Source organism: Xenopus laevis, chromosome 5L (genome assembly GCF_017654675.1).
Source record: "Xenopus laevis strain J_2021 chromosome 5L, Xenopus_laevis_v10.1, whole genome shotgun sequence".
Taxonomy (NCBI): Eukaryota; Metazoa; Chordata; class Amphibia; order Anura; family Pipidae; genus Xenopus; species Xenopus laevis.
The window spans coordinates 24,771,481-24,797,431 of record NC_054379.1 but is presented as its reverse complement, the minus strand read 5'-3'; the positions used below and the strand labels follow the sequence as shown (position 1 = coordinate 24,797,431).

The following is a 25,951-nucleotide window of genomic DNA, read 5'->3' as shown; positions in this document are numbered from 1 at the left end:
TAGTCTGTTTTCTTTTCCAGACACAAGCTATCTGTTCATATGTTACACTTGACCCACTAGAATTCAGTTCTTTCTCCCCTCACCCCCCACCTGATCCAGCACAAATCATTTCCATTTACTTGTGTTTTTTTCCCTCTCAATAGAAGGCTGGTGGCTGGAGTTCCAAAGGCCACATGGTGCTGACAAAGACAGGACCACAACAGGACCACATTGGGCTCCCTGAGTCGAGTTACAACAGCAAATGAGCTGATCAAATTACAAGCAGTGTTGTGGTTGTACCCCTAATGCTCCTGCACCCAACCCACTCAAACCTGCACCTCACTGCCACTAACAGCACTCATCCCAGAACCCTCACTCCCTGGTACCTGGCAGAGTGGGAGCTGTAACTAGAAACTCACTAATTTCTACACATACTTATATTGTATGAACACACATACTCATATTGTATGAACACACACAAACACAATCTCACCTTCATAATCATATACTTTTACACTCACTCTATCCTCAATCATACACACACACTCATTCTCTCCTCAATCACACACACTCAGTCTCTCCTTCACAATCATATACTCACATACACACACTCACATTCTACTTCAGATCATATACTCTAACACACTCGTGCTAACCTGACCGTCGGTCCCACATACAGACACCTCCCACTGCAAATAAGGAGACAAAATAAAAAGCAAATAAAATGGATGAGGATGGAGACTCACAGGGCACGTCCCCGCCGGTAAAAATAAACAGTGCAGCAAACTGAAAAACAAAAAGCAAAAGATGGTGGGACAACAGAAATAACTCATAAATGTGAATGTGCAAATGAACAGTAATTCAAATTCCAATCAGATGCCCCGCCCACCAACTTCCACATAATGCACCCCAGAAATATACTGGTGCCCCCCCAACTGATCAAGCATGAAGTGCCCTGACTCCCAGTGCTCAGTTAGCCCCATATTGTTTTCTAGCACTGGGTTATGTCCACAGTGTGGTACCCCCAGCCATTATTTGAACATATTCAACATTAGAAAGAGCTAAAGGGAAGGCTCCTATATGGTAGTAAAAGGAGTTATGGGAAGGGTTATATGGAGGAATAGTTATAGGGAGGGCTATATGGAGCAATAGGAGGAGTTACAGGGAGGAACAACAGGAGTGTTATTTGGAGATATGACAAAGTTAGCCTTGAGTGACTTCCAGTGAGTAGAACTGAATGAAAGGGGGAAGATCTGAGAGGCATAAAAAGTGAAGTCTTTTTGTTCTTTCGGTCCATTCTTTTTGGCGCTGTATCCTTTCCACTGAATGAAGCTGCTGAGGCAGAAGTAACTCACCTGAAATAGTGTTCCTGGAATGTTGCACCAGTTTCCCATAAATGGACAAGATAATACATAGAAGCAATATGGCGCTGGTCAGTACTTGGTGGGAGCTGAGTGGTGATGATTACCCAGACTCCCTCTCCCTGACTTTGCTCTAACTAATGTGTGAGTACTCACCGGCCTTACTTCCCCCGTGGTGTTAGTATACTGGCGCGCCAGGCCGAAGTCCAGCATGAAACATTTGCGGTAGGTTGATGGCAGCCGTCCCATAGCAAAGTTAGACTGCAAAACAGACAACAAGCAAGTGACACCAGGGCAACATGGTGGAATAGTGGATTTTATAGGAAGCAGCTGTGGCCTAATATACGGCTGTCACCCAGTTGATAATGATTGTACCCTGGGGGTTCTGCACTTCTGGATCCTATAGCAATGTACTAAGCTCCAATAAATGACATGTAGTCCTGGTATTGATTTTGGGGATGTCAAGAATACAACTCCTGGGTCAGTAACTGCAGCCCTGTTAATCTGCCCCCATTTCCAGGAGCTGCTCCCTCTCCCATCAGGCTGCTACTCACTGGCTTGATGTCACGATGCAGGAAGCCTACGGAGTGAATGGACTCAATGGACTCCAGGATTTGTTTGCCCAGACGCAGGGTGGTGCTCATGGTGAAGGTTCCACGGGGTTGGCTCCGCCGCAGGTCTGCCAGGTTTCTTCCCTGTGAGGAAAAGGGCACAGAGCACATTGTCACCTAATGGCCCTTTACATAATTTGTTGGTGCAGATACCCCATGACACAGACCAATAAACGTCATACAGTGGGGCAGGAGCTGCAGTGATGTTACTTACAGGAGGATAGTGAAGTATTCCGAACCTTGAAACATAACATACAGACTGAGTGCTCCACCCACTCTCATCTTAGAAACACACAAAACTGTATGCTCCACCTGCTCTGGTATCGTTGAATGCTCCCTGGTATCGTCGAATGCTCCGTCTGCCCAGTATTGCTGAATGCTTCATTTGCCTTGATATCACTGAATGCTCTATCTGTCCTGATTTCACACACACAATGTATGCTACACCTACCTGAAATCAATGAATGCTCCATTTGCCCTATATCACTGCCCTGATATCACTTATTGCTCCCACTGCCCTGATATCACCGATTGCTCCCCTCTGCCCTGATATCACCGATTGCTCCCCTCTGCCCTGATATCACCGATTGCTCCCCACTGCCCTGATATCACCGATTGCTCCCCTCTGCCCTGATATCACCGATTGCTCCCCTCTGCCCTGATATCACTGATTGCTCCCCTCTGCCCTGATATCACCGATTGCTCCCCCTGCCATGATATCACTGAATGCTCCATCTGTCCTGATATCACTGAATGCTCCACATACCCTGCTATCATACACACCCTACTGTAAGTCCAGTGAGTCCCACAGTTCCTCTCTTACCTGAAGCTGCATGACCACATAATTAAACTTCTCATTCCTCCCACAGCCAATAAACCTGCAGACATGATCCTTCCCTGCAGAGATAAATAAGAAGGGCTGTTAAGGTCATTGCTCCAAATGCAAACCCCTTTGACTGGGCAGAGAGGGACAGAAAGAAATACAGTATATTACACATTTCCAAAAACTTAGGACACTGAATAAAATGTAACAAAGAATGGGGTGAATTGTAACCAGACAACCCCGATATTTAATGTCAAACAGCTCAAACACAACAGATCAACTGGAGAAGTTCTGTTTTCTGAAAAATATTGGCTTTTGGTGTGAGGGGCATGTGTCCCACTGTGATGGATCCCGGTTCTTTTCCCAACACTCTGTAACCGTTTAGGAAGTGAGAAGCCAAATTGCTGGCCCATTCTTGCCCGATAGAGAATTTCATCTTCTCAACAGTTTGTGGGTCTCCTTTGGATTTTTCCTTTCATAATGCTCCAAATGTTTTCACTGGGTGACAGGTCAGGACTGCAGGCAGGAGCCCAGTTTAGTAACCAAACTCTCTAACTACAGAACCAGCTCTCCATGCTATGTGCACTAATGTATCTCCATAACATCATTTGTCAGTGCAGGGACCAACTGGGTTCCCAGACAATGGATTATGGGGAGTATTCCTGAGCCCATGGACCAATTTCCACTAAAGAATCACAGGGTCTGTATTTAATACAGTGCCACACGAGGTCTCAAAATGATCAGATATTTTTTAGAAAACAATAGAAATTCTCAGTGTGGGCATTTGATCCGTTGTCTTTGTTCTATTTGCAATGAAATATTGAGGTTCACTGTTTTGCAAATCATCTAATTAATTTTTTGAAAATAGGCTTGCACAGAGAAACAGACAGACGGAGAGCGAGACGGACGCAGAGACAGACGCAGAGAGAGAGAGAGAGACACAGACGCAGAGAGAGAGACACACAGACGCAGAGAGTGAGACGGACGCAGAGAGTGAGACGGACGCAGAGAGTGAGACAGACGCAGAGAAAGCCACAGTGGTTGTTATGACGTAGGTACAAAATGGCCGCTCTGACCTTGCAGTTTTTTCAGCACTGCCACCTCCATTTTCAGCACTTGCTTTGGCTGTTGCGCAGACTCCACTTTCAGTGCAACATTTTCCCGCGTCAGCAGATCCATCGCCTCATAGATTTCCCCAAATCCTCCTCCTCCGATCTTCTTCAGCTGCAAAGAACATGATTATTGAGTACATGGGGTTATTACTCTGTATGGCAGCACCTAACACAGAGCACTGTCTATATCAGCACCCTACTGTGAAATAGTCAAAGGTTTATGATGCTACCAGTACAGCCCACTGCCTGTGTCACTCACCACTTTCCAGCGGTCCTTGACGACGTAGCTGACTGGCAGGATATCCACCTGCTCTGCTCCTCCGCTCATGTTTCCGTCGTCCTTGAGGACAGCCGCTAAGCACTGCATGGGCCACCCTGAAAGGATGCGCCCCGCTCCAGATCGTATAGAAACATTGACCTGCAGAGACAGAGGGAGACCGTCAAATCAGCACTACAATAAGGTTTTGCCATACTTCACCCAGAACTCCACAGAGAGTACCAGTTTATTCCCACAGTAGGGATCTACTTTACTGCACCCAGAACCCCATAGCAAGACTGAACCCGGAATCCCACACCCACGGGGTCAGGGATGTCGGAAACAAAAGTAAAGAAAATAAAAGAAACACATCCTATCCTGTATTATGGATTCCCTGCTGTCAGTGTCTAAGCTCAGAGACAGATGGTTCCTTCATTCTTGATCCCTTGCAGACGGTGTCTAGGCTCAGAAACAGACTCTTCCTTAATTCTAGGTCGTTTGTAGGCAGTGTCTGGGAGGTTCCTAGCTTCTGGATTCCCTGCCAGGAGTGTTTTGGCTCTGAGACAGATTGTTCCTTTATTCTTGATCCCCTGCAGGCAGTGTCTTGGCTGCGAGACAGACGGTTCCTAATTCTGGATCCCCCGCTAGGAATGTCTGGGCTCAGAGACAAACGGTTTCTTTAGTCTGGATACCCTGCAGTGCAGGGAGTGTCTGGGCTCAGAGACAGACACTTCCTATAGTCTGGATCCCTGCCAGTAGGTTCTAGTCTCAGAGACAAACAATTTCTATATTCTAGATCCCCTGTCAGGAGCATTTGAGCTCAAAGACAGACAGTTCCTATATTCTGGATCCCCCAGCAGCAGTGTGTGGGCACAAAGATAGATTTCACATGTGGCTGCTGGGCACAACAGTGCCAAGATTTGGGCTCTTCTCTTACTCTGAGAATGACTTTGTTTTCCCTAATGCCTCACCCTTCCTGGAAATATCAGGGTCCTGGGACTGTTTATAGGGATCTGGGCACAGATACCTTCATAATGCTCTACACTTCCTATTCTAATGGGCAGGTACTATCCCAAAACCTTCAGGTACTGCTACTCCTATTCTATTCCATTCCTCCATCTCACATACACAGGGGCCAATCTGTGCCCTGAAAGCCCCTGAAGAAATGTGGGGCATCGTTCCAGGGAGAACAACTGAAGGAACAAATGTTTGCCAATAATGACAATGTCCCCCTCCAAGTTTAATATGAAAATTAGGGTTTGGGTTCAGTTTAGCCTCCGACCAAATCCAAAACATTCTGTGCATCCCCTTCTTTTCATATAGAGCTCATCATCTCTCCTTACACAGACTTTCTTGATTCCAGGGGGTGGAGCTTGTAATACAGGGGGCATCTCCATTTCCACTGACTGTCTTGATTCCAGGGGGCGGAGCTTGTAATACAGGGGGCATCTCCCTTATGCTGATTCTCTTTATTCCAGGGGGTGGAGCTTGTAATACAAAGGGCTTCTCCCCCATACACGGACTCTCTTGATTCCAGGGGGTGAAGCTTGTAATACAGGGGGTATCTCCATTTATACGGACTCTCTTGATTCCAGGGGGTGGAGCTTGTAACACAGGGGTCATCTCCCTTACGCTGACTCTCTTTATTCCAGGGGGTGGAGCTTGTAATACAGGGGGCATCTCCCTTATGCCGACTCTCTTTATTCCAGGGGGTGGAGCTTGTAATACAAAGGGCATCTCCCCTTACACTGACTCTCTTGATTCCAAGGGGAGGAGCTTGTAATACAGTGGGCATCTCCCCTTACACTGACTCTCTTGATTCCAGAGGGTGGAGCTTGTAATACAGTGGGCATCTCCCCTTACACTGACTCTCTTGATTCCAGAGGGAGGAGCTTGTAATACAGTGGGCATCTCCCCTTACACTGACTCTCTTGATTCCAGGGGGTGGAGCTTGTAATACAAAGGGCATCTCCCCTTACACAGACTCTCTTGATTCCAGAGGGTGGAGCTTGTAATGCAGCTCACTATCTCCCATTACACCGACTCTCCCATGAGCTCTGTGGAGTCATTATAAGGGAAATACTGTGCACAGTCACAATTAGCAGCATAGTTGAATATTAGCAGTAATAGTGGCCACATCCCCTGTGAGTTGTCCATAGTAACCCAGAGAGCATTAGTATAGTGTGAGGTGTATGAAGACATAAAATAAGACACCCCTAAAGTTTGATCATATGCTGAATAATATAGGCACACCCCCACCTGCTCTAACCCCCTTCTCTCCCCTAGAGGGAATGGAACGTTTATCCCATGGTTACACCACCAGCATCCAATTCTGCCTCCAGACCATCATGCAATGCAAACATGAAATCTGTATAGTTTTGCCCTGGCCCACAAGCATAGTATGATACAGAACAAGGTCCATCCATATAATAACTGTAACTGAGCCCTCAGCCAACTTTATTAGTAATGATTAATTAAACAGCAACATATTCCATAGCGCTGTACAGTAGAAGTTGTATCAGTCTTGCATTAAGATTACATACATCCTTCTCTTAGAGTTTAAAATCTAATAGGAGAGGGGTATGAGACACAAGGTGTGGGCAGGATCAAGTGAGAGAGTATTGCACTTAGCAGGGTCACTGACATATAGTGTATAGGAAAGGAATGCCAGGCTAGATAAGGGCGGGGGTATATAGGGTAAAGTCCTGCAGCGGGTTGGGTACCCGCAGGTTACCTGCAAAAAAAGTGAGTACCCTGCGGAATGAGGGTAGGATTTTCAGGTGCGGGTATAGATGCGGGTCAGGTTGCGGGTCTCATCTAAATTTATTATCTTGTGTTATATTATCTATATTTAGTCCTTCTAATGATGTCACTTCCGGTTGGCAGCAACATCAGTTCCTGTTTGATGGTGGTCAGTGAGTTGCGGGGCGGGTTGCGGATAAGGCAGTTGCGGGTCCGGATCGGGCAGTGGATCAAAGTGGGTAAGTATGCGGGTTGTGTTTTGTGTTGCGGGTTCGGATCTTAGAAATTGGTTCCGCGCAGGACTCTTATAATAGGAATGCCAGGCTAGATGAGGCAGGGGTATATAGGGAAGGAATGTCAGGCTAGATGAGGCAGGGGTATATAGGGAAGGAATGTCAGGCTAGATAAGGCAGGGGTATATAGGGAAGGAATGTCAGTCTAGATGAGGCAGGGGTATATAGGGAAGGAATGCCAGGCTAGAGGAGGCAGGGGTATATAGGGAAGGAATGCAAAGCTATATTAAAGAGGCGCAGTGTGTATAAAGAGATGAGAGAGGAGTTGAGGAGAGGATTGTTACAAGACTGTAATGAGTGGTTAGAGAGAGTAAATTAGAATTTTGGAAAAGGCAGAATCAAGAACAACCCTGAGGCTATGTGGAAATAGCGGAGTGATAGCGAAGTAGGTAATGGATGTTACAGGAGAGAAAACGTTATGGGGGAATCCGAGTTAGGCTGGGGCCAGATGAAACGCAGGTTGAGAATCCGCTCCATCACTGCTCCTGCCTGCACCTGAAAGCATTGTCTCCACTTTGGTGCAGGCAGATGGATTTTGAAGCCGAAAGGCTACATTTTGCCTATTCTCCCTTGCTACAGAAAGAGATGGGGAGCAGCAAGGCAGAGGATTCTCCATCTAGGGAGAATCCATAGTGTCTGGCTCTAGCCCTAAGGGATCTGGGTTATTCTACTGTGGGGTATGTGCAATTACTGCTAAATCAGCTCTACTACTCCCTGCTTTCTCCAACTCACAAAGTCAAATCCTCGTGCCTGACCAAATCAAATCCCAATTTGCATATTAGGGGCGGGAAGGGAAAATCACATAACTTTTTTGTCAAAAAACAAGAAAGTAAATAATGTTTTTTTATACTTTTTCTCTTCCTGTCCCCAATTTGCATATGCAAATTAGGATTTGGTTCGGTATTCGGCCTAATCTTTTACGAAGAATTCGGGGATTTGGTCGAATCACAAATAGTGGATTTGGTGCATCCCTAACATCAGGGCATTTTTTTAAGGAGAATCATGGCAGGAGAGCTATGGCAGATTTAACAATGTAAAATCCAGCAATTTTAAGTACAACATATGGAGTTAGACAGAGTTGGACAGCAGTTGGATCAGTAGTTGCATTGGAAACTCCCAGCAAACATTGGACACTTCATTCAGACATCACTGCTCATCATTACTTCTGTAAACAAGATAAGCCTGGTTATACCATTTAACTATGTGTAATTTGATTGCCTTCTTTTTCTCCCTCTCTCAATCTAAGCACACTGTGTCTTGCATTAACTTGCAACCCATCAAACATTACAATGCTCTCACTTTCAAATCTATTTCACACCTTGTGTCACTTTGTCTATTGCTGTTTACTTGCAGTCGGGGCCATCTCCCCAAACCCTGGTCCCACTCTCTCATCGTTCCTACCTATTATCTTGCAGTCCTCACATCCACTTCACTCCTTTACCCCCGTAACACTAGATGAAGCCTGCTAAAAAACCCACAACCTGCTCCCTTGATCCCATACCTTCCCACCTCCTTTACCCAATCTCAGATACACTTTCTTCTGCATCTATTTAACTTTTCCCTTTCTACTAGTATTTTTCCATCTTTATTCAAACAAGCACTAATCACTCGTATCCTCAAAAAACCCCAGCTCTCCTACCAATTATCAACCAGTTACCCTTCTTCCATTCACATCCAAATTGCTGGAAAGGCTTGTTTGCAAACGCCTGCTCCAGCATCTCACTCACAACTTCGCGACCCCCTGAAATCCAGCTTCCACCCAACACACTCAACTGAAACTGCACTCAACAAAGTAACCAATGTTCTTATTCTAAAAAAGTCTAAAGGTCAATATTCCATACTCATCCTTGTAGATCTGTCTGCAGCCTTTGACACAGTTGACCACAAAATCCTCGCAGACATTCTATCATCAGCTGGTATTTGTGACACTGCTCTTTCCAGGTTTACATCTTATCTGTCTGACTGTTTCTTTAAAGTTGCTTTCTCTAACTCTACTTCTACTATGTTCCCTCTATCTGTTGGAGTTCCTCAAGGCTCTGTCTTAGGCCCTCTGCTGTTCTCACTCTATACTACTTCGCTAGGAAAACCTATTTAGTCATTTGGACTTCAGTATCTATGCTGATTACACCAGACTCTACTTGTCTATTCCTGATCACTCTCCTGCTGTCCTTTCCCAAGTTACAGACTACCTTTCTGCAGTCTCCTCCTGTCACAGCACCACTTGAAACTGAATCTTTCTCATTATATTTCCTCCAAGATCCTCCTCCTTTCCCTCAGATCTCCCTAACAACATCACCTTTCAGTCAACCACACAGGCATGCTGCCTAGGATTTATTTTAGACTCGCATGTGTCTTTTTCACCACACATCCAAACAGTCTCAAAATCTTGTCATATTCAGCTGTGCAATATTGCCCGAATAAGACCATATGTCAGTTCAGATACAACCAAGACACTTCCGTCTCTTATCACTGCCTTGTCTACTACAAGTCCTACAAGTCGCCTTTCACAACTCCAATCTGTTCTAAATGCTGCTGCTAGACTCATTCATCTATCTCACCGCTCAACATCAGCTGCTCCTCTATGCATGTCTCTTCACTGTCTCGCAATCTCTTCGAGAATCAAATTCAAACTGCCAACACTCACATTCAAAACCCTTAACAATGAAGCCCCTCCCTTCATTTCATCTGTGGTCTCAAAAAACACTTCTTCATGCAACCTTTGCTCTGTTTCTGACCTTAGCCTCTCTTCTCCTCTCATCACTTCAGCCCATTCTAGTCTACAAGGCTTCTGCTTTTCTCTGGAACTCTCTGCCTTGAGCAGTCAGACTCTCTCCTCCTTCCAAACGCTATTCAATGTATATCTTTATTAATCAGTCAAATCACAAATTTGTTTCAAAAATCCCTATGTCTCAAATGTACCCCAACCCTTTAGTTTGCAAACTCTTGTGAGTAGGGCCCTCTAATCCTATTGTACTCTGTAAACCCTTGTTTGTTATTTACTATTGGTTCCCTGTTTGTTATCTAATGTAAAGCACTGCATAACTTGTTGGCGCTATATAAATAAATGATGATGATCTGGGTTAAGACAAATGTGAGGGACATCAGCATAGTCATTTCAACTGATCAGCTAGCCAAGAAAAGAAAAAGAAGACGGGGTCTAGGACAGAACTGCAAAACACAAACAGAGAGGGGTAACACAACTTATAAACACAGATGTACCCTGCCAGGTTCCCTGGGTATGGACTGGAAGAAAGAGACTGGAGTTCTAAACTTAAGTAGCAGGGGTACAATCGGTTACAGCGCAGAACAGTGATGTCTATGAGGCCGGTACGACCAGAAAAACCAACAGAATCTTGCACAAAAATAACCAAAACATGCACCCCCTTCCTTACTGTGCTCTTCTTGCCGTGGCTGGACTGGGGTGGGCAGATATCCAGGGACACATGGGAGAAGAAGACAAGACAGACAGATGAGGTGAGACACAGGAAAACACAGACAGACATGCACATCACATGCACAGACAGACAGATGGCAGAGACACAAGCAACGGGCAGCACCGACTTCTTATTCAGGAGGGGCAACACCTGACACCTGCCCGGAGCAACTTTGTGCTTTATCCAATAGGAACACAAACTTCATTACAAGGGGGGGGGGACATTATGCTTCCCAGGGGGTAGTACCTTCCACCAAACAATTCTGCCTCCCAACGGGTGGGTGTTGTTTCCCTATTGGGGGCCCTATCCTCCATTATGTAACTATGCTCCCCAAATGGGTGGGTGTCTCTCTTTGGGGATGGCTGTCCTCCAGTGAGTAACTCTGCTCCGCAATGGGTGGGTGTTTCTCTTCTGGACACTATCCTCCATTATATAAATCTGTTCCCCAATGGGTGGGAGTTTCTCTATGGGAGGCAGTATCCTCCAGTGAGTAACTCTGCTCTGCAATGGGTGGGTGTTTCTCTATAGGGAACACAATCTTCCAGTGAGTAATTGTGTTCCAAAGTGGGTGGGTGTTTCTGTATATGGGTGGCACTATCCTCCATTGAGAAACTCTGCTCTGCAATGGACGGGTGTTTCTCTATGTGGGGCAATATGCACCCCAATATTGGGGAGCACTATCCTCCAGTGAGTAGCTCTGCCCTCCAAAGGGTGGGTTTTTCCCTGTGGGTGGGGCAGTATTGATGCTTGTCGCTTGTGTGCCTGATGGTGTGACAGTCATACATGCAAGGGCGTAAAGTTATTTTCCATCATGCGCACCCTTCTATTGGAGGAGACAGTGTATCATAGCGCATATGCCCAGGATGCCTCTGATGCTAGAAATAGGCCACCCCAGGCATACAGAACAGGCAAGGCAAAAGATAGAAGCTGTAGATGGGCCAATGGGACCACTGTACGTTTGGCACATTGTATCACCAAGCAGAGTACAGAAGCCATTACATACCTAGCCTGGAAATAAAGGGATACAATAAATATATATACACATTATATATATATATATATATATATATATATATATATATACACACATACATACACACACACACACAGACACACTCCCCCAAAATACATACACACCCCTTCTATAGCGACGCATGCATTTTTCTGTTTTAATACTCTTCAGTAATAACACTACCCCCATATACACGGTGCACCCAGATGCATATCCCCTTGCAACCAATAAGCTGCTTGCTTTTAAACAGGTAACCAGTGAATGCTATTGTATAATTGGTTGCTGTAGGATACTGCATCTGGGCACATTTTATGTTTTTCATTACATAACCCCATACATATCCTTTACGCCCCCCTCCTTCCAGACAACTACAAGTAATTAATACACCCATTCCTACAAATCCTTCACTCAACATATGCTTCTCTATTACTCCTTCAAGCCAAAATATTATTTAACTACAGCTATTAGTAACTAATATGCCCTTACTAAACAATGGTCACATTACATACCCATCGACCCAACATACTAACCCCTATAACTCCTTGTAATGGTTATACTTCTCTGTATACTACTTTGACCCCAGTATAACCTTCCCAATAACTCCCCTATATGGTTTGTCTAAAGGGACACTATACTCCAGTGACTAAGTCTAATCCCTACTGTGTGAATGTTTCAATATATGGGTGCTTAACTCCAGTAAGTAAGACTGCTCTCCACTTTGCAAGGGCTCTTCTACAGGGCCATTAACTCTGCTCCCTAGTATGTGCGTGTTAAAGAGGGCACCAATACCCAGTAACTATGCTTCAGCTCCCCAAAGGGTGTTTGACTATAGTAGTCACTATCCATCAGAAATTCTCTCTGCTCCGCAATGCACAGGGCACAACTAAGGGTAAGAAGCCGAGGCACGTGCCTTGGGCACAGTTTGTGTGGAGCACAAAAAAGTGGGAGGGATTGGGAGAGGGATAAAGCTAGAAATGGGGAGTCTGCAGACTGAAGGGTTGGCTGGTTTGTAACATGTGGGCCGAGTGTGTGGGGGGAGGTTGAGGGTTTGTTCAAGTGGGAAGTGGTGCTGGAAGGTTGTGATGAGAGAGAGTGAGGGGGTCACTGGGTCAAATAGTGTTACCTTAAACCACAAGATTTCTTGACCTGGCTCTGCCAATTCATAAGTGTTTTGCAATAGGGGACATTTTCTTCTAGTACCCTTAAAACTCTAAGTAAATAATGTTCCCCTCCCTAGAACATCTTAGTACCTTCCCACCATGTCCAGCTCTACATGCTGACCATATAACCCCTTCATAACAACTCAAGGACCACTGTTTTTTCCTGTCTGAACACTCTATAAAATCACTTAATGTGTTTCCCACAAGCTCTCAAGTCCTTGGATAGCCAAGGGGTCAGTATATCAAGGCTCAGCATGCACTGAGTAGAACTGACCGGGTATTTATAGCATCAGCTTAGTGAGTATCAGAGAGAAGATGCAAGATACCAAACATGCCAGACGTTACCCATGTTCTCACCATTTTGCTAAATTTCCTGGAGGGACAGGAGCCTGAAATCTGTGGAGACCTTATTGAAGGGGGTGATTTCAGCTAAGAGCCTGTGGACAAGAATGAGGATGTTTTCACCACAGTGGTTGCCCTATCCAAGCACTGAAGTGCCACATTTGCTCAAAAAACAGTGCTGCAGTGCTTATGTGGATAACCCAAGTGGGGCTCTATATGGAGTCAAGCCAAAGCTATGCAATAAATGAAGCATTGAGATATGGGCTTGGTTGCACATCTCTTTATACAAATACTTCATTACTTTCATATAAGGATACAAGCTTTATTCAACAGGAACCCAGAAGTGCATAGAAGGTTACAGAATGTATATCTGTAGAAATTAGTCAAATCAACTGGACTTGCTGTGGGTTTTTTATTTTCCCATGAAGACATTTCACCAGTCATCCAACTGGCTTTCTCAACAAAGCCAGTTGAATGACTGGTGAAACGTCTTCAAGGAAAAAAAGAAAAAAAACACAGCAAGTCCAGTTGATTTGACTAATTTCTACAGATATACCATGACCTGGATGAATGAGAATCTTCACAAATATATGTAACAGAATGTAGTTCAATCTGGCCTTAACCTTGGTTGATCAAGTTCAAGTTGAAGTCAAGTTGATCAAGTTCAGTATCTCTAGGATGAAGACACCAACCAATACCAATAGTGCTTACTGCAGTGTGCCCAGCAATATACCCACCAACATCTACCCACCAGGATCTAGGGGTCTTTGTAGATAACACGTTGTCTAATTCTGGGCAGTGTCATTCTGTGGCTACTAAAGCAAATAAAGTTCTGTCTTGCATAAAAAAGGGCATTAAATCAAGGGATGAAAACATAATTATGCCTCTTTATAGGTCCCTGGTAAGGCCTCATCTGGAGTATGCAGTGCAGTTTTGGACTCCAGTCCTTAAGAGGGATATAAATGAGCTGGAGAGAGTGCAGAGACTAAGTGCAACTAAATTGGTTAGAGGGAGGGAAGACTTAAATTATGAGGGGAGACTGTCAAGGTTGGGGTTGTTTTCTCTGGAAAAAAGGCGCTTGCGAGGGGACATGATTACACTTTACAAGTACATTAGAGGACATTATAGACAAATAGCAGGGGACCTTTTTACCCATAAAGTGGATCACCGTACCAGAGGCCTCCCCTTTAGACTAGAAGAAAAGAACTTTCATTTGAAGCAACGTAGGGGGTTCTTCACAGTCAGGACAGTGAGGTTGTGGAATGCACTGCCGGGTGATGTTGTGATGGCTGATTCTGTTAATGCCTTTAAGAATGGCTTGGATGATTTTTTGGACAGACATAATATCAAAGGCTATTGTGATACTAAGCTCTATAGTTAGTATAGGTATGGGTATATAGAATTTAATTAAAAGTAGGGAGGGGTGTATGTATGGATGCTGGGTTTTCATTTGGAGGGGTTGAACTTGATGGACTTTGTCTTTTTTCAACCCAATTTAACTATGTAACTATGTAACTATGAAACATATCCTGAATCTCCTGCACAGGCTTTAAACATCCCACAAGCTCCTTACTGATATACTGTACGTTATAAGCAAAGAACCTTTATGGGTTTCAATGAGTAAAACATATGTCTGCACCATTGAAATACGGACTGGCTGAGAGAAAGGTTCATGGGAAATACAGATCAAGAGTCTCGCTATGGCCCACAATATATATTTATTGTATATCTCTGAGGTGGTATCACAAGTGGTGCTACCAAACACGTTTATGTGCCCCAGTATGGCTATAACAGCAGAAAGAAAGAGAGGGAAAAGAAAAGAGCAAGACGGGTACAGGAGTAAGCTTGGGCACCTGATGGGCAAAGGCTAGAAGGATACAGGGTTGAATAGATAAAAGTTCTCCATTTAACACATCTTGGTACCCAAAGATTTTGGTGTTATTTCTACAAGAAGCTTTTTTGTTAAGACTATTTATGCCACAGGTGTATATGGATTTGTATCTATGTGGGTTTGTATCCAACAAATGGCAACAGTCTTCCCTGCAAATAGAGAGATAGAGACGACATCCTGTACAAAGACTCAAGGGTACCCACAGCTGCCAGGCCTCTAGGAAAAATAAAGCTTGGGAAAGCTTCATACATTCAACAAGAAGTCTGTAAACGGTCTGCAGAATTGCTAAAAGCACAGCCAATTCCAACCAAGCACCAACACCCTAAAGGGGCAACCAAGGAGTGTGAACGTGCAGACCCAGGGAGAAAGAGGGCAACATTTACAGAAGCCTTAACAAGACGGATTTGTAATAGGTGTCTCTAGGAACCCCCAACATTACTACTAAACGCCATAAAGGTACCCCAACTGAGAATGTAAGATCAGTGTAAGGGTTGGAAGGCTACAGAGCCCTAATGGGAGGCTGTAAAGGCAACTATAAGGCAAAGAGAGGTTGAAACAGTTCATTTCACTGACCCCCATTAGAGAAAAACAAATGTGCCAACAATGCACCTGCCTGTATTTAAAGTGGACCCGTCACCCAGACATAAAAATCTGTATAATAAAAGTCCTTCTTAAATTAAATATGAAATCCAATTTCTTTTTTTTATTAAAGTATTCATAGTTGTTGTAAACCCATTTAAAAATATCAATCAATCAAGTATTGCCTACCCCTCCTCTATGCCTAGGCATAGAGGCGGGGCAAGCAATTACTTTCCCTTTCCATTCAGCACTTCCTAGATGTCACTGCTCTCCCCACATTCCCCCCATTCTCTTTACCATTTAATTGTGTAGCCAGGGCATGGGGATGGACATTGGGTCCCTGTCCCCTGGTGCACAAACAAGATTCTGAGATGATGCAAGGCTTGCCTTAATAACAGTGTCCACAAAATGGCTCCTTCCTGGTGGCTATAATTATGAGTTCCCAGACTGATGGAAACAAGATTCAAATAATTTATACAGTGTAATTAAAGTTCATTTTGCTTGACTAACATTATAAAATAGGATTTGGATAATTTTGTTTAGGTGACGGGTCCCCTTTAAACAAATAAACATATGAGGGATGCATCAAAACTAGGATTATGTTTGCAAATCATCCAAATCCAATGGTCTACTTTATCCATAATCTGAATTTATCAACACTCAACCCAATTAGTTGCCCATTCCCCAAATGTATTATCTCTTCAGAGTGGAAGGACCAGCAATGGAACCTGCACTTTAGACACTTCTCTATCCACAACAACTATGTTCATGGCCAATGACCAAAAGGGGAAGTTCACATTCATAGTAACTGGGACTATGTTACTGACTAACTGCAAATCATCTTAGAATACGGATCACTGCCCCCAATTTCCGTACCCTTCTGTGTAGTCCTGTATCACATTTTAGTAACACATCTACACTAATTAGGCTGGAATAACCTCTTGGAAGTTGCCGCTCTACCACAGACCTGCATTCCTGTAATCACATCCACATTACAGACAGCACAATTATATAATAATCAGCTCTGTAGCATCAGCTTCTATAACAGATGTGACCTCACTTTCTGCAAATGTTCTGATCATTTCCCACGACCCCTAAGAATAACTTCTTACTACTGAGCATGTGCAGTGCCAAGATGGGGAGCTACTGGGGGCAACTATGAAGGCACAGTGCCAGGGATTACATAGACACCATTTCGAGACACATCCTTTATTTGGCTTTAGTTCTTGTTAAACTGGTTCTTTATTGGGGTAAAAAGAAGAAAAGAAATGTACAAAACCTCTATCTTCTCCCTTTTTTCATCAACCAATGTACCATCCTGTGACACAATAGTCTCACACCCTCCTGCTTCAATTTTTCTTTACTATTTATATTTAGTCATCAATTCTTCTTCGGCACAACTTTACGACTGGACCTTCATTATATAACTGGGAATCAGCCTGGTGTGCCACAAACTGGTTTAAATTTTACTGTCTATTATTGGAGGCTGTATTTAAGGTAATCATAAAGATCAACCCAACACAGTTGGCCAAAGCAGGATAAGTGGATTGTTTGGCCCCATAGCTAACAACTGGATCAAAGTCAGTTATTGTCAGGAAGGGTCAGTGATATTTGTAAGAACTGAAATGTTGAAGTGCTTGGCCTCCTGGGAGATCTCAATGGTAGCATCTGGTTAGGTTGATCCAAAATATACCGAGAGTTTTAGATCAAGGTACACAAACACATGATAACAAATGTAACAACACACATTTACAGATAGCTACAAAACCCCACCCCTCAAGATGTATTTGGATCAATATGGTAAAGAGGAAACTGCCAATGGGATATTGCAGCCTGTTTCAGTTACATCTTCACCAATTCCATATTAGTGAAATCAATTGGACTTTTATCACTACTACGAACACTATGGAAATGCATTCACTAATCAGACTGGAATATCCCTGGGCAGTTACCGCTCTACCATACTGACCAAATTAAATCTTTAGGGGCGGGTTTGTAGATATCAGTATATGTGTGATGTTACATTTGTTATAGCTTGATAAAGAGCCAGTGCTCCCCACATGTTGAGTGAAAAAGAACCCTGCAGCAAAGACCCGCGTTCATGTTCCTGCATCCACAACTCTCAATATATTCTTACTGTGGCTTCTTTTGGGCCATGGATATAAAGTTCTAGATTTCCAGCTGGTCCATCTGTGCTGCACACTGTTATAAGTCTTTTCCAAAATATCTCTATAGATGCTTTGGTAGTGAAGGTTCCTAGATGTTTCTCTATGGTTCCCTAGATTAAGTTCCATGGTTCTAAAGATACCCAGGTGGTGTGCAATGGTTCTAAAGATACCCAGATGCTGTTCAATGGTTCTAAAGATACCCAGATGCTGTTCAAAGGTTCTAAAGATACCCAGATGCTGTTCAAAGGTTCTAAAGATACCCAGATGCTGTTCAAAGGTTCTAAATATACCCAGATGCTGTTCAAAGGTTCTAAAGATACCCAGATGCTGTTCAATGGTTCTAAAGATACCCAGATGCTGTTCAATGGTTCTAAAGATGCTGTTCCACGATTCTGACGATACCCAGATGTTGTTCCATTTTTTTTTTACTTCCCTGTTTGTGTGACAAAAAGTCATGTGATTTTAAGGATTCAGATTCGGTTTGGCCAGGCACTTGGATTCCCCCAGATCCTGCGGAAAAAGGCAGAATCCCAAACTCTGTGCATCCCTAATTATAACTGGAAGAAGCAGCCATTATTATATTAAAAGATAACAGGGCATCCCACTCCTTAACCACTCCAATGTGGACTTTTGTTCTTATTAAAGTCAGAAAAATTACAGTAATTTAGATTAAATTATGGATTTATGGATTATTAGCATTTATAGATGCTTACATCTCCCTCAGAGCTGTGCCCAGCATATATGGCTCCTATTGCTGCCTAAAATCATTCAAACCTACTGCATGGGAAATCAGAGCACTGAATTCACAGTGGATGAATTTAAATCCAAGAGAACTATGGCAGCTCCCACTTCCATGAATAAAGGTAGACATGAAGAAAAATATGGCTACTTGGCCACAATAAAGCGTATAGTAAAATAATGTGGATTTGAGACCAAAATAAAAATTATGTACATTTTCCTATTAAAACTTTCATTAAACCCCAGTTGCCCCATGGGAACTGGTTAAAAGGGCTAAAATGTAGTGTGAATTTCCTAATTACTATCTGTCAAGATTTGGGAAAACTCCTACCTCATATTTATTTAAAAGGGTCGATTTTCGAATTGCAAAAAACTTCAAAATTCAAATTTAAAAAAAAAACAACCTGAATTAAGTCTAAGGATTTTTTTGGTCGAATAGGTCCATTTTCGATCTAAAAGGTTCGTATTTGGCCAAATTCGAAATTCCCAAAAAAAACTCAAAGTCCACCATTGACTCCAAATAGGTTCTAGGAGGTCCCCCATAGGCTAAAACAGCAATTTGGCAGGTTTTAGATGGCAAATGGTCAAAGTTGAGACAGTACATGATACATTTCGACATTCTAATTTTCGAATTTTTTTCAAATTCAAATCGAATTTGGACTATTCCCTAGTCAAAGTACACAATAAAATAGTTTGAAATACGAATTTTTTGAATTCGAAAATACACCTCGACCTTTGATAAATCAGCCCCTTATTATTCAGCTCCACCTAAATTTATTGCTGATGGTGTTTAATGGACTGAGGTCCTCTCTCCAACCTCAGTGCTGGGTCAAGGAGTCCGCTGTAGGGCACCTAAAGTTTAGAGACAGGTTTAGTTCTCCTTTAATTCTGGCTCTCCCTACTACCTCACTCACAGCTCAGAATGGGGAAAGGAGACACGGGAGCAAATAACATAATTCATGGCCGTTCCTACCATATTTCTGATTCTGAGTTCTCCAACCCAGCAATGAGTTTAACCCTTCAATAACCCCTGCTATAGTTCCAGTGGTACCCAGAGCACAAATAATCACTCACCCCAAATCTCACCCTAACTGGCCTTCAGGCTGGGCCCTTTAGCTCATAACAAGGTTACAGATATATAGAAACATTGGGGTAAGTCATGGAATTGAAGCTGCTTCTTCCTAGAGCCCATCAACGTTGCACTCACTCTTATTTTCAGAAATAGCGACTTGTGTTCGTATCTACATTTCATTCCTCTTTTTGTTACAAATGTATCTATAGAGAGTGTGTATGTCCTGTGTGTATCAGGCTCATAACAATAACAGATGAGCCAACAATTAGGACCTCCTTAGCTAATAACAAGGTTACAGTACAGATCAAATATATCTATCTAGAAACATTGGGGTAACAGTCACCCTGCTATAGTTCCAGCGGTACCCAGGGCACAAATAAGCACTCACCCCAAATCTCACCCTAACTTGTCTTCAGGCTGAGTCCATAAATGTCCCTGACAGTAGGTGGTGGATAAGAGACAAGTGCATTACAGACTAAATGGTACAGCAGAAGGAGATGTTGGATCAGTATTGTTGGATCAGTATTGTTGGATCAGTATAGAGGAACTAGAGAATCATTGAGTACAGAAGCCAGGCTGCTGTGCTCATACTCTCAGGCTAGAACTGGGCAGGTGCCAGGGAACATTTACACATGACAGGTATGAGGAAGGAAACGTATGAAGTGCAGGGCTGAACCTATCACAGACACATTATATTCACTGGCCAGAACCAGCAGTTCATAGAACAACTGCAGCAGCAGCAGCAGGAGGGATGCTCCAATGTTAAGCAAATTGTACCCCCAGCAGAAGGGATGAGCCGCTAGACGTGATGACAGAGCAATGTGCCCCTCCAGTACAATGACACACGAGGCCCCCCGGCTGTAAGGCTAAGGCGCCCTCTATCAGTATCAGACATAGTGTCCCCCAATAACCCCATAAACGTCCCCGAGAACAGTCCCAGGCAGATAAATGTCCGGCAATGCCACACAAGGTGCCCCCGCCTGAGCCGAGTATTAGAAATAGTTCCCCCTCCCGCATCAATGTGACATGGTGCATCCCCACCCCCCACACTTGGTACCCTCCATCGGGGCCAAATCCTACAACCACAGCCAGTGCCGTTTCTTACCGCGGTTCCCGGCTCGAGTTCATGCTCCCCCCGGCTCTGTAGGTACCTGGGGGGAGGGGCAGCTGATTCTCTCCGGGGCGCGCCCCTCACTCCCTCCCGCCGGTCCCGGCTGCTGCGGATTCTCCCACAAAGCCCTGCGTGCTGCCTCTGCACTGACGTCACGACCCCACCCACCGACTCGCGCAGCGCCACGCCCACATGTGTCACTCGAAGTAGTAAACACGCCCCCTTAGGTTTGCCGCCCATCCTGCTCACACGAGGTTACTGAGTTACATCGGTGTGAGGCGTTATTTTTGTCATTCTCTGCCAGATCATCTGTCCCTGAAACTTACAGGAGACATTTTGTGTAAGAAATAAGAACATACCAGTGTGTTATACTCCTTTAGACATAAAACAATGTTGCTTAAAAAAAAATAGTGTTTCAGGCTGATTTATTGAATATTTATGTAAAAACCCTAATAATCCCTTCCTTCTCTTCCACTTCCTGCTCCCTGAATTCCCAGAGGGGAGCCGGCAGCAAGAACCATACCTCCCAACATTTTGGAAATAAAAAGAGGGATTAAAAAGGTTCTGCACATAGCGCGACTACATTTTGACCATGCCCATTTGTGTCGCCACACCCCCAATTACCATGTTCATTTTACAATATTTGTCTGGTTATGAAAGTTTGAACATATTTCTGTATTTTCTTTTTCAGTTATTACAGTTTTGCTAATGAAGGTGAATTGCCCTTTAAGCTGTGAGTCTAAACTTTTCCCAAGGGACCTGTTATCTTATATTGTTACAATTACTTATTTGCTTATCTAGAAATTGTTACAAAAGTATATTATATCCTGCTGTGGCTGTTCTGGACCAAAAGCCAATTAAATCTTTGTTTCCAGTACAAATGATGGACTGCAGGCTGAGCTGTCAAAAGACGGACTGTCCCTCTAAAAATGGGACTGTTGGCAGGAATGCAGGAACCAATCAGCAGCTAGCAGGACTGGATAGGGAACTGAAGCCTGCCTGTGCTTGTGTGACTGCAGGGCTGTGATTGGCTGTCCCCCTCCTACAGTGCTTCTGGCAGGGACCATTAGGACATGCCCACCACTCATTTAAAACAGGGACCAGAGAACATCTACAGGGAGCTCTAATAAAGGGGCTATTTTTAAAGCTAATAATTTTTAGCACCATGTAAAAGCAACACCATATATTACTTATAATTGCCTACAAAATTAGGGTTTTTTCATTTATCCTATGTCTCCTTTAATAGCCTTCCGCTTCCTTTCTATATACCTCCTCCCCTCTTTTCAATCGAGCTTGGCAAAAAAAAAAAAAAAAGGATAAATGAAAAAACCCTAATTTTGTAGGCAATTATAAATAATATATGATGCTGCTTTTACATGGTTCTTAAAATTAATATTATAAATAGCCCCTTTATTGGAGCTTCCTATAGATATTCTCTGGTCCCTGTCAGTGTTTCATATGAGTGGTGGGCGTGTCCTAACGGTCCCTGCCAGAAGCATAGTAGCCAATCACAGCCCTGCAGTCACACAAGCACAGACAGGCTTCAGTTCCCTATCAGGTCCTGCTAGCTGCACAGCCTGGGAATTCAGGGAGCAGGAAGTGAAATGGAGGGATTATTAGGGTTTTTGCAAAAATATTCAATAAATCAGCCTGAAATTCTACTTTTTAAAGCACAATTCTTCTATATCTAAATGAGTATAATGCACTGTTACATTCTTATTTTTTACACAAAATGTCTCCTTTAAAGCATGGTCTCAGCACTGTTACACAGAGCCCAGATTTAATGATGTGCAGGTTGAGAAAAAATCAACCCGACCCAAATCCGCCTTCTATTTATATACCCATGCTGACCTGCCCTGCAGATGACATCACAAAAGGGGTGGGGTGAGTGCACATCTATAAAACAGGAAGCCATTACTCTAAAGGTTGCAGGTGGGGAGAGCAGACAGAAGGGCTCAACCCAAACCTTCCCACAACCCACAAATGTTGTGCTGAGGGTTTACCTGTGGGTCAGGCAGGCCCGCACATCACTAGCCAGATGCCTACAGCTATTTGAACGATGCATGAGGAATTGCGAATGACACCATATGGCATTAGCAGATAATGGTCCAAACCTAAATAGGCAGTTATGGGTCTCACACATGCTAGAGTGGATCATTACATTCATCATTATATAATGGACCTGGGCCTGTAGGTTCAAAGTTGCACAAACAGGCAATAACAACATCATTTATCAAAAAATCATTTTATTAGAAAAATCACAAACAAGTCATTTCCTCAATTCTAATTCTGGAAACATGGCTGCAAAATATTGGTCCAGGATTCTCGCCAACTCAGCAGGATCATAATTTGTCACCAGCACATTCTTCCCATTGTGGGCCCCTCGGATCATCGCAGAGAGAGCTACCGGTAAAAGAAAGAAAAAGGTCAGGCCCTCGGACTGTTGAATTTCTTGTCCCAGAAAGCTCCTCTAGTGGCTGTACCTTTCTTGTTCACAAGAGCTCCCCCCTACTGCCTGTACTGTTATTGTACCCTTGCTGAGAGCTCCCCCTACTGCTTGTACCTTCATTGTACCAGAGGGCCCCCCTAGCGTCCGTACCTTTATTGTACCAATGCTGAGCACTCCCCCCCCTACTGCCTGTACCTTTACTGTATCTGTGCCAATAGACCCTCCTTCTGCCTGTATCTTTATTGTACAGTCTCTCTCCATATTTTAGCACCTTGCACACTCACAGACATGGGCAGCAAAAGAAGTTGGTGCAGGTGGTGAGGTGCTCCCTGCACACGGGAAACCCCCAAAGGGGATGTGCAAATAAATCATCATATTGCCCTATAAAATGAAAGGACACCCAATATAACCATAAAGAAAGTTTGACTTGGAGCAAGCTGCCAACATTAGGATTGGTGATGAGCGTGACCCACAGGTCAGTCAGGTTTGCGTAAACCAATTACCCCCCAAAAGCAGGTTGTAGCCAGCCCAGCCGCTGCCTGACCTCTCTACACCACCCCAGCCCGTGTTAGGGTGACACTTGTTTATGTACTCTCACTAGCTCCACCGCCTCGGATGACTTCAGAGAAGGGGCAGGTTGGGTGTGGGTATAGGCCAGGCGTGGGTATGAATCAGTGGTAGGTCATGTGCAGTTTAGAATCGGGTACATGAATTAGCAGGTCAGGTGTGGGTTAGGGTTGGGTGTGGATATTAGAATTAGTTGTAGGTCAAGTGTGGGTTAGTGTTGAGTGTGTGAATAAAAATCAGCAGTGCTCCAGACGAGGGTTAGGGTTGTGTGTGGGTATATGAAATCAGCGGTAGGCCAGGCACAGGTTAGGTGCTGGTATATGAATTAGCTGTAGGCCAGAAACAGGTTAAGACTGTACATAAGGGTATTATGATGCTGAAACAGGTAATGTCCCCTCAATATTGTTCCACAAAGTGGGAAGCAACAAATTGCCAGGAATGTGTATGTACCACTGTATGGACTCCCTCAGTGAAAGAACCCATTTGACAAATTAAGGGATTTTTTTTTTTTTTTTTAAAACCTGCATTTTTTAAAAAAAAGAAACTATATATGTAGTTTGATTAAACGTGTTTAGGTTGTACTGGTCAGATTGTGAATATGTAGGGATGCACCAAATCCACTATTTTGGATTCGACCGAATCCCTGAATCCTTTGCAAAAGATTCAGCCGAATACCGAACCGAATCCTAATTTGCATATGCAAATTAGGGAAGGGGAAACATGGCTTTCTTCCTTGTTTTGTGACAGTCATGCAATTTCCCTCCCGTCCCTAATTTGCATATGCAAATTAGGATTCGGTTCAACCAGGCAGGATTCAGCTGAATCCGAATCCTGCTGAAAAAGGCCGAATACCGAACCGAATCCTGGATTTTGGCTGTAATAGGTGCCCTTAACACTGGCACCAGGGCCCAAACCATGGAAACACCCCCATTATTCCTCCACCACCCCGTACTGTGGACATTATGCATTCAAGATGGTAGGGTTCCTTTAACATCTGTCCAGCCCAGATTCCTCATTCAGACTGCCAGGTGCCCTTACCTCTGCCACTGGAGGGTCGGAACAGGCACAGGATCCGCTTGTTCATATCCACTGCTCTGCCAATCTCGTAGCCCACCCCCAGGGACGGCTGGGTCACCTCTGCCACCACAACTGAAAGGGAAGGACATGGAAATGAGGATGTGGGCACCATAAAGTGTCTGTCCTGGCACATGTCACAATACTGACCTCCCCCCTCCCATAATGACTGGCCCAGTGGTACCTCCAGTACAACAACTCACCATCCGCCTGGTTCAGCCAGTCCATATCTCTATCGTGGATAAACTTGTCCCCGAGGGCCTCTGCATCTTCCCCTGAGAAGGGAATTATGGTTCAATGCAACACTTAACTTTGCCCCGAATAATATTTCCCCCATTAAATACCCTCCCCCCATGCAGTACCCCGAACCCCAATCTCCGGCCGGGCCACATGCTCGGTAAGGACGGTCCCGTAGCGGCGCAGTTCCCGCACAATCCGCTCGTAGAGAGCCTGATCCTCCCTCCCGCCGCGGATACTCCCGCAGAAATACACCCGGAGCGCCGCCATCTTGACTTCCTGTCCGCCCCTTACTTCCAGTCACGTGCAGCGCGCTGTTTCTATAGACGTCAGCATTCGTGTCAGCAGCGTCTGTGCGGCGCCCAAAGACTTATTTTATTTGGGGTCCCACTTGATTCATCGGCAATAAGTGATCGCATTTCAGGCCCTCATGTAGTGGTACCCGCAATCTCCTGGTGTCAGTGTCACCTCATGCCTTATCCCAAACCCCTATAAAATACCCCTGTATTCTCTCACCTCCCCGTGTAGCACCCCGAGATCTCTCCACTCACTCCAGCACATCCTGTCAGCACCCCAATATCCTCTCCTTCTGTAACTTACTATAATATCTACTGACCCCTCCCCATGATATAAAGTACTGCAGTGTCCTCTCTACTGCTCCCGCTGTGCTTTATATCACCCCTATATAATCTACTGACCCCTCCCCATGATATATATATAATCTACAGTCTGGTCATTTCCCTATGGGACCAGACTGTAAATTATATCCTTATAAACGGCGCGTTCTGACGCCAGAACGCGCCGTTTATAACTTAACGTGTCACCAGTAGTCAATGACGCATTCGCCCTACAGTATTTCCTCCTGCCTGTGTGCCTCACTTCCCCACTTCCGCCTTCACCCTGCGAGTCTGTGAGATATCTTGCGCCTCCTATTAAGGTC

The 25,951-nt window shown here is 44.3% G+C and overlaps 2 protein-coding genes across 2 annotated transcripts in view; both read right to left on the bottom strand.

The window, feature by feature from the left end:
* ttbk1.L (tau tubulin kinase 1 L homeolog) overlaps positions 1-20,939 on the bottom strand; it is a 42,883-nt gene extending 21,944 nt beyond the window's left edge. The window contains exons 1-6 of the mRNA XM_018262771.1: positions 20,679-20,939; positions 4,146-4,304; positions 3,851-3,998; positions 2,775-2,848; positions 1,895-2,035; positions 1,497-1,601 (exon numbers count right to left, since the gene is read on the bottom strand). Of these exons, the coding sequence (XP_018118260.1) occupies positions 1,497-1,601; positions 1,895-2,035; positions 2,775-2,848; positions 3,851-3,998; positions 4,146-4,304; positions 20,679-20,924 (873 nt within the window). The 5' untranslated portion in view covers positions 20,925-20,939. The remainder of the gene's footprint in view (positions 1-1,496; positions 1,602-1,894; positions 2,036-2,774; positions 2,849-3,850; positions 3,999-4,145; positions 4,305-20,678) is intronic.
* Positions 20,940-22,913: 1,974 nt separating this feature from the next.
* On the bottom strand, positions 22,914-25,509 carry LOC108716560 (2'-deoxynucleoside 5'-phosphate N-hydrolase 1). The gene is made up of 4 exons (XM_018262770.2): positions 25,137-25,509; positions 24,978-25,049; positions 24,739-24,849; positions 22,914-23,087 (listed from the first exon to the last, which is right to left on the bottom strand). Exons 1-4 carry the CDS (start codon positions 25,279-25,281, stop codon positions 22,954-22,956), a joined length of 462 nt encoding a protein of 153 aa, XP_018118259.1. The 5' UTR covers positions 25,282-25,509; the 3' UTR covers positions 22,914-22,953.
* Between the last annotated feature and the right edge of the window lie 442 nt (positions 25,510-25,951).

Bases quoted from the DNA above. Each gene is read 5' to 3' on its own strand.
- LOC108716560 (XM_018262770.2), bottom strand. From the start codon at position 25,281: ATGGCGGCGCTCCGGGTGTATTTCTGCGGGAGTATCCGCGGCGGGAGG. The intron at 25,050-25,136 runs GTACTGCATGGG...TTCCCTTCTCAG, and splicing joins GCCGGAGATTGGGGTTCGGG to GGGAAGATGCAGAGGCCCTC. The intron at 23,088-24,738 runs GTAAGGGCACCT...TTTTACCGGTAG, and splicing joins CCGACCCTCCAGTGGCAGAG to CTCTCTCTGCGATGATCCGA.